Source organism: Capra hircus, chromosome 4, assembly GCF_001704415.2.
Source record: "Capra hircus breed San Clemente chromosome 4, ASM170441v1, whole genome shotgun sequence".
Taxonomy (NCBI): Eukaryota; Metazoa; Chordata; class Mammalia; order Artiodactyla; family Bovidae; genus Capra; species Capra hircus.
The window spans coordinates 58,987,807-58,996,261 of record NC_030811.1 but is presented as its reverse complement, the minus strand read 5'-3'; the positions used below and the strand labels follow the sequence as shown (position 1 = coordinate 58,996,261).

The window sequence follows — 8,455 nt, the reverse complement described above, 5'->3', positions numbered from 1 at the left end:
TCTGCATATTTACTTACAATTATTCCTCAATGTCTGATTCTGGTCTTGGAGTAACAGCCAATTAAAAAAAGAAAACCACACACAGCAGAAAGCACTGTATTTTCAAAGACAATCTTTAGTGATGGCCAACAAATAAATTGTTGCTGCAGTAATCTTAAACCATGTTTTTAATGCCTCATAAGATCTGCTTTAAAAATAGTATCCCAGAATGAACTTACATGTGAAGTCAAGATTTTCTGTAAAGTGAATGATCTTCCTAACATGCTCTACATACACTTTATATATCTCTGAAAAGCAACAACGCTCTTTTAAGCATCCTGTTTTATTTAAACCCTTCAGCTTCTAGTGTCAACTAAAATATTGGGTAATCATAATAATCAGTTACTTCCTTTCGACAAGATCATCAAAAGATACGGTGAAACTTTTTAAAGTAATAAACTGTTTTGCATTAATCATTAAAATGTCACAAAGCATTTTGTTAAAATCTCTTATCATTTGACTTTAGTGGAAAGAAATTATACCACTCTCTTTTTCAGTTAAAAAATTTCAGTCCAAGGACTTGAGAGTTCACCTTGTAAGCTGAAATTTGTTCTCAGAGAAATGTGTTAATAGGAGACAGTAGTAAGTAGATAAGATACTATATTCTGTAAATTAGAAAATCAGCACAAGTGCATTCTAAATGAAACAAACAAGAGTTACAATCATGGAGAAGGCAAATTCAAATTGAAAAGTTTCTTCTCAAACACACTCCTATCAACTGCAGAATATTTAACACGCCACACTCAATTACATCACAACATTGTTTATTATGTGAATTTTTTACAATACAAACAAAAAAATACAGAAATGCAATAAATGAATACAGCTAAATGCAGAATGGTGACTTTTTTTTCTTTTCAAGAGGCCATGATTCCCATTTCTAGTAAAATAAAAGAGACTGCACATAGGTAGAAATAGGTTGGTTGTTAGCTTCACAATTTTGCCTAGAAATGATCTATAAATGCATTTTCCCCCCTGCTACTTACCATAAAGTGTAAAAAGGGAATTAAAGGAAAGTTTCTTTGTTGGTTCCTATCATATGAAAGATGCTATATTCTATTTTTTAGCAGGGCCAATATATGGAAAATACCTAAATTAAATGTTATTACAAAAATGAAGCAGTAATGAGATTCTGGCTAAAGAGGGTACTAAATGAAAATAATATATATTTAAAGAATTCAAAACAAACAAACAAAAAAAAGGTTGTTATAAAAAAGCTCTAGGTGCATTGTAAGCATATAGGTTTTTTTTTCCATGTGTATTTTTAAACAATGGAAGTGTCAAAAAATAGGGTCAACTGTGTTAGACTAAATTACATTATTGTATATGCTGCATTGAATGGAACCTCTGTATTATAATTATCATAAAGAAGCATAGTTTGCATCATATTATGGCAATTTATCCTCAATGAAACCTTTCAGAGTCCTTTTATTTTGGAATATCCTGTAAACAATCAAACCACCAGAACATGATTGTACAACAGTAAAATGTTTTCTTGCATTAAATTGAAGACATCTGTTTAATAAAAAAAGAAAAGAAAAATGTAGGAAAGGTACTTAGAGCTGTTAGTTTCTAAGTACACAACAACCCTAGACAATTCAAGGCATCTTAATCTCCATCAAGAACAAAAAAATAATAATAATAATTTTTGTCATGCTGTTAAATCCATCATTAAGGATAAAACCGGTGCAAATTGGTCAAACGGATCCAACAAACACTGATGTCCAAGCTGGCATATTGGCAACTAATACGTAACTGGTGGTCAATAGAGGGTTTAAAAGATCTTCCCTTTCTTCTTGTTCTTTTCCAAGGTTCTAAATGAGTAAACAAAAACAATCAAAATGAGTAACTACTTTATAAACCTAGAAAACATATGGTAACAATAGCTAAACCAACTACAACTGTGTTGGATTTTCAACTGTGTTACATTTTTATTTTAAAATCAGAAGATTTAGAAGTTAACAATAAGGACAATGCTAATCTATAATATTTTCTTGGACAAATATTTGACAAAATTCCAAGACAAACAGTAAGAAATATGATAAAATCCCATTTTTTTATACAAAAACAACTTTTCCTAAATCAAATAGTACAAATCGAAAAAGGTCAACTGACATCAAGCAAGGTATCCTTTTCTCCTACAGCCACCTGCATTCTGAAATGCTTTTTTTCTCACAAATAATTTTTCGTCTTTCTTAAGGGAAAAGTTAACAGATGCATAGTGTTACTGAACAAATGTCTAAACTTGAAAATGTTTAGCAGTGAGGTTAAATTACAGAATCCTTACAGGGATGCAACTTTTCAGTTTTAAATGAGACTAATGAGGAAAAGAAGACCAAAGTACAAAGACTACCCGATTTTTGAGTAAATTATGAGTAACTAATTAGCTGCATTAGAAACTAGGTATCTAAAACTTTATCTTAATGAAATAATCTAACACAATAAAAATATACCTCTAAATGTATAAAAGAGAACACTGCAGCAATACTCTCTATGTCTGTCAAGAATTACACAACCATTATGTTTAATATTTGACAGGAAGCAGTAAACAACTAATTATGGTAAGTCAACTGAAGAGAATGTTATGAAGGTACTAAAGTATAATTATGAAGATTATTAAGTCATAAAAATGTCTGCAGTGGAAAAAATACTATTATAATAGAGTGCATCAATCTATGTAAATTATTCATCCATGAAAATAATTTGTGCTTGGGATGTATGGTAATGGACAATGTCTTAAAATATTAATGTTTTTAAAATAAACAGGAAAATAATTCTTTAAAACTAATACACATATTTGTTGGGAATCTGATATTAGATACCTTGAAGAGTTCTGTTGTTCTAAAATACGTTGTTGGGCTTCCCAGTTTGCTTTCTCATCTTCAAACTGACGACGTTTTTCCTCTAATTCTTTGTGCTGTGCTTCCAAATTCTTTTTCATTTGCTCATGGCGCCGTTGGAGCTAGTTCAAAGCACAATACATAAAATAAAACTGAGAAATCAGAAATACATTTCATCCAGGCAGTCTAATGTTAAAAGCTGAGCATTCAGTTCTTATGCTATAAATTCAGAGTACCACGTGGAAAGCACTGTCTAAAAATCCTCTTTCTATAGGACTTACCACCCAAAATGCCAGGGACCAAAGAGAATAATCTTGGGAAACAAGGGGTTTAAAAAAAAAGGTACAATAAGCTACAGTTGTATAGCACTTTATAAGGGGCATACTCATATTTTTATCATCTCATTTTTCCTTACTCACAAACATGTAGGAAGTTGGGCAGAGGAGACACCACTGTTCCCACTCCTAGATGAGCAAACAGTTGTAGCTGCAGAGTTTATGTCACTTGTACAAAGTCATTAGCCAAAACTGGCAGAACCAGGATCTGAACCTGTCTCATAATTTCAAGTTTAAGAAAGCGAGACAAGTGAAAAGAAAGCAAATAGGTAAGAATATAAGAGTTACAAGATGAGGAGATAAGGTCCCTGGATTCTTATAAACCAGCGGTTCTCAAATGTCAGTCTTTGTATGAACCACCTAAACGCTTGTTAAAAATAAAGAATCCTGGACCTAACCAGATATACTGAATTAGAATTCTGGGTTTTTAAGTCTAGAAATCCACATTTTCAATAAGCCCCCATGATTCTGAAACAGATGGTTCTTTCTATATTGAGAGTTAATGCTGCAAAGAATGCTGGCTGAAAGATAAAAAACACACATGCAAAGTAACTGAAGAAACAAAGAGCTTATCTAGTCCATTTAGGCACTAGTCAATCCATTTCTGTGGAAAACAATGACAGCAAAAAATTAATAAATAAATCTGACTATCTAACTGCATCAAATAACTAACAACTATTTATTAAAAACTTAATAAATGTCCAGGAATTATGTTCCGTTAAAGACTGTATTACATCAATTAGTCAACATCTTGAATTTGGATTATGATTTTGCATACAATCTGCTTTCTTTGTTACTTCATAAACCCAAAAAAGTGACTTCATATTCATTTCTATTCCAAATATCTCATGCAGTTTCTACAAAACGAAACCATCTCAGATATATTAAAGCAAATATGAATCAAATTTGAAGTAACATCTTCCTGATGATAGCAAACACATTACTAAGAACATGTCAGAAAATAGGAACACAGGGAAATGCCTTTAATTATTAAAAAGAGAAAATGCAAGGGAATTATATACACACAATCCAGCATAGTTACTTCTGAGAAAGAGAGAGAGGGATACAATAGGGGAGAGAAACAGAGCTGCCTCAAATGAACTGATGATGCCTTATTTTTTAAACTGGGCCATAGGGTTATAAGTGTTCATCATTCTTTATCTGTACCTTTCTATCACATATACATTTTCTTTTGTGTTAACTGCCATGTAGGTTAAAAGTGCAGGTCACAATCCTTCCCTTTGTAGAAATTCTTAGGGTTAGATGTATTACACAGCTCAGAATTTTTCAGATTTCTGAAAGCCAATAGGTCTATTTAACACCTGGGCTGTCTAAGGTAGCATCTATCACATTTTTTATTTTTGCAGCAAAGTATATAACTATTCACATCAAGTGGGGATAAAACTGTTAGTTCTGTTTCCAGCTTTGCAGTTTTCAGAGCTTTTAAAGATTCGAAATTGTGGATACATGATTGTAGACTTGTCTAGGATTAAGAGCACAGTTAAGTGCATTCAAATAATGACTTACAGATATGCAGCACTGACCAAGTTAATTTATCGTTCCTCTCATGTAAAAAATGGAAATGAGACAATAATATCCACCTTGTAGGGCTGTGGTATGGACTAAATAACATAATCTATGAAAGATGCTTAGTACTGTGTCTAATACACTGTGCTGCAGGATATTAGCAGCTATGCCCCACACAAATATATCTAGCACTTGAGAAAACATATTATACAAGGTTAAATAGACTTCATATTTATATACTTATATGGCTTACAGAATTAGGGGAAACTTGGCCCACATCGCTTTACAGTTTCTTTCAATGCTAATAAAGACTATTCTTCAAAGAGTAGCTAAGTATTACAAAAGTCTGTTTTCACCATTCACAGTAATCATTAAAACTCTCAAAAGTTCTATAATTGCTTATGGAAATAAATGCTTAACATAATTGCTTATGACATTTACTCTTAGGAGGAGACCCTAAAATATGTCTTTTCAAATGTAAATTCAACTCCTTTTAGATTTTCATCGAAACCTAAGTGCGGAGATAATGCAGACTCTTGATTATTCCTATTTTTATTTACCTTCTGATAGGGATTCATGGCACCCCACTCCAGTACTCTTGCCTGGAAAATCCCATGGACGGAGGAGCCTGAGAGGCTGCAGTCCATGGGGTCGCGAAGAGTCGGACACGACTGAGAGATTTCACTTTCACTTTTCACTTTCATGCATTGGAGAAGGAAATGGCAACCCACTCCAGTGTTCTTGCCTGGAGAATCCCAGGGACAGGGGAGCCTGGTAGGCTGCTGTCTATGGGGTCACACAGAGTCGGACATGACTGAAGTGACTTAGCAGCAGTAGCAGGGATTCTCCAGATTACTTATTAATTGGTAAAGGGGTAGAGACTCAAATGGATAGATTTAATAAAAACCTAACTAATAAAAAAACTTAATCTCCTAAATGTCATCTTAATAACAAGTGCTCAGGATATTAGTTTTGCAGAGTTGGCAATCTTAAACCTGGAGAAGCTATTCTGTATCTGCACTGAATTAAACACATATTATAAATGTAACAGTAGTGGAAGTAAGTTTTTTTGTGATAAGAGATTACATGAAAAGCTCAGTAATTTAAGAGAAGTCTAATGTGGAATAGAAACACTTCCTCAAAACTATTGAATACTCTGCATTCTGCTTACTCAATGGATTGGAGCACTTCTGTCGTAATATTAGAGTAGGACTTCCCTGGTGGCTCAGACATTAAAGCATCTGTCTACAATGTGGGAGACCTGGGTTTGATCCCTGAGTTGGGAAGATTCCCTGCAGAAGGAAATGGCAATCCATTCCAGTACCATTGCCTGGAAAATCCCATGGACAGAGGACCCTGGTAGGCTACAGTCCATGGGTAGCAAACATATATTTAGCCAAAGAAAGCTTATGTATTTTCTGCAGTAATTAATTACAAAAGCAAAGAGACCAACTGTAAGGATGTAACAAACTAAATCTGAGTCTTTTCTTAACATGTTTAAATACAAATATTATTATATTAGTGGATCCACATTTAACCAGAATTTTATCATTTAAAGTAATTTTTAAAATATTTCATATTGTATGACTGATTCATGTTGATGAATGGCAGAAACACAACACTGTAAAGCAATTATCCTCCAATTAAAAAATTGTTTAAGTATTTCTTATTAATGTCATCCTACATATTTAAAAGTAATTTTCAGCACAATGATAATAAATCTATTCTGAGAAAACATCATACTGAAATTGTTGATTTGTGTTTACCTATAGTTTCTTCTACTGTTCTTGGACATCAAGCCAAATTTACTCTATAGATTATTGTGTTAAGTGTTTTTTTCCCTCCATCTTTTATTTCTTATCACTTACAGATGGATATGTCTTCATGATCTTTTTGATTAACAGAAACTAAATATATGCTTCAACATGTAGAGGGATTCTAAGGTTACAGCAGAACAGCTTGATGGAATGCTTTGTCACTACCCTACCTGATTTTTGCAACTGAATTACACTGACACTAGGGTCACATAAAGCCCAACTCATCTACAAAATCACATTCCTTCATTTCTTTTTGTCTGTAATTTATCACAGCATGCCCATAGTTTAATTAAGGTTCTTTCTTTCTCCATTCATATGCAAGTAAGTCTCGTCAATTATTACTATCCTAAAACTAGTTTTTATTCTTGTATCTGCCCAAAACTCTTACTTTCTTATACCGACTATATGGAAAGGCTTAAAATTTCATTTCTCATAATTTGTTAACTATAGCTAGTAAAATTTACTTTAGGTATTCTACTATGTCTTCCTACCAAGTATACTTGTATCTAAACAGATTATTAAAATATGTATTATTGTAAATCACACACCAGTAAGGTGATGCTTAAAATTCTCCAAGCCAGGCTTCAGCAATATGTGAACCATGAACTTCCAGATTTCAAGCTGGTTTTAGAAAAGGCAGACAAACCAGAGATCAAATTGCCAACATCCACTGGATCATCGAAAAAGCAAGAGTTCCAGAAAAACATCTATTTCTGCTTTATTGACTATGCCAAAGCCTTTGACTATGTGGATCACAATAAACTGTGGAAAATTCTGAAAGAGATAGGAATACCAGACCACCTGACCTGCCTCTTGAGAAACCTGTATGCAGGTCAGGAAGCAACAGTTAGAACTGGACATGGAACAACAGACTGGTTCCAAATAGGAAAAGGAGTAGGTCAAGGTTGTATATTGTCACCCTGCTTATTTAACTTCTATGCAGAGTACATCATGAGAAATGCTGGGCTGGAGGAAGCATAAGCTGGAATCAAGACTGCCAGGAAAAATATCAATAACCTTAGATATACAGATGACCCCACCCTTATGGCAGAAAGTGAAGAACTAAACAGCCTCTTGATGAGAGTGAAAGAGGAGAGTGAAAAAGTTGGCTTAAAGCTCAACATTCAGAAAACGAAGATCATGACATCTGGTCCCATCACTTCGTGGGAAATAGATGGGGAAACAGTGGAAACAGTGGCTGACTTTATTTTCCTGGGCTCCAAAATCACTGCAGATGGTGACCATAGCAATGAAATGAAAAGACACTCCTTGGAAGGAAAGTTGTGATCAACCTAGACAGCATATTAAAACGCAGAGACATTACTTTGCCAACAAAGGTCCATCTCAAGGCTATGGTTTTTCCAGTGGTCATGTATGGATGTGAGAGTTGGGACTATAAAGAAAGCTAAGTGCCAAAGAATTGATGCTTTTGAACTGTGGTGTTGCAGAAGACTCTTGAGAGTCCCTTGGACTGCAAGGAGATCCAACCAGTCCATCCTAAAGGAGATCAGTCCTGGGTGTTCATTGGAAGGACTGATGCTAAAGCTGAAACTCCAATACTTTGGCCACCTGATGCGAAGAGCTGACTCATCTGAAAAGACCCTGATGCTGGGAAAGATTGAGGGCAGGAGGAGAAGGGGACAACAGAAGATGAGACGGTTGGACGGCATCACTGACTCAATGGACATGAGTTTGGGTAAACTCCAGGAGTTGGTGATGGACAGGGAGGCCTGGCATGCTGCGGTTCATGAGGTCGCAAACAGTCGGACATGACTGAGCGACTAAACTGATTGACTTCCCAGGTGGCTCAGAGGTAAGACTGCCTGCCAATGCAGGAGACAAGGAGACGTGGATTCAATCCCTGGGTTGGGAAGCTCCCTTGGAGGAGGAAATGGCA

General features: G+C 34.8%; 1 protein-coding gene across 5 annotated transcripts in view; it reads right to left on the bottom strand.

Annotated features, from left to right (window-relative positions):
* SEPT7 (septin 7) overlaps positions 787 to 8,455 on the bottom strand; it is a 98,861-nt gene continuing 91,192 nt past the window's right edge. For all 5 annotated transcript variants that reach the window (XM_018047145.1, XM_018047143.1, XM_018047147.1 and 2 more), the window contains 2 exons: positions 2,862 to 3,001; positions 787 to 1,853 (listed from right to left, as the gene is read on the bottom strand). In XM_018047145.1, the coding sequence (XP_017902634.1) occupies positions 1,814 to 1,853; positions 2,862 to 3,001 (180 nt within the window). In that variant the 3' untranslated portion in view covers positions 787 to 1,813. The remainder of the gene's footprint in view (positions 1,854 to 2,861; positions 3,002 to 8,455) is intronic.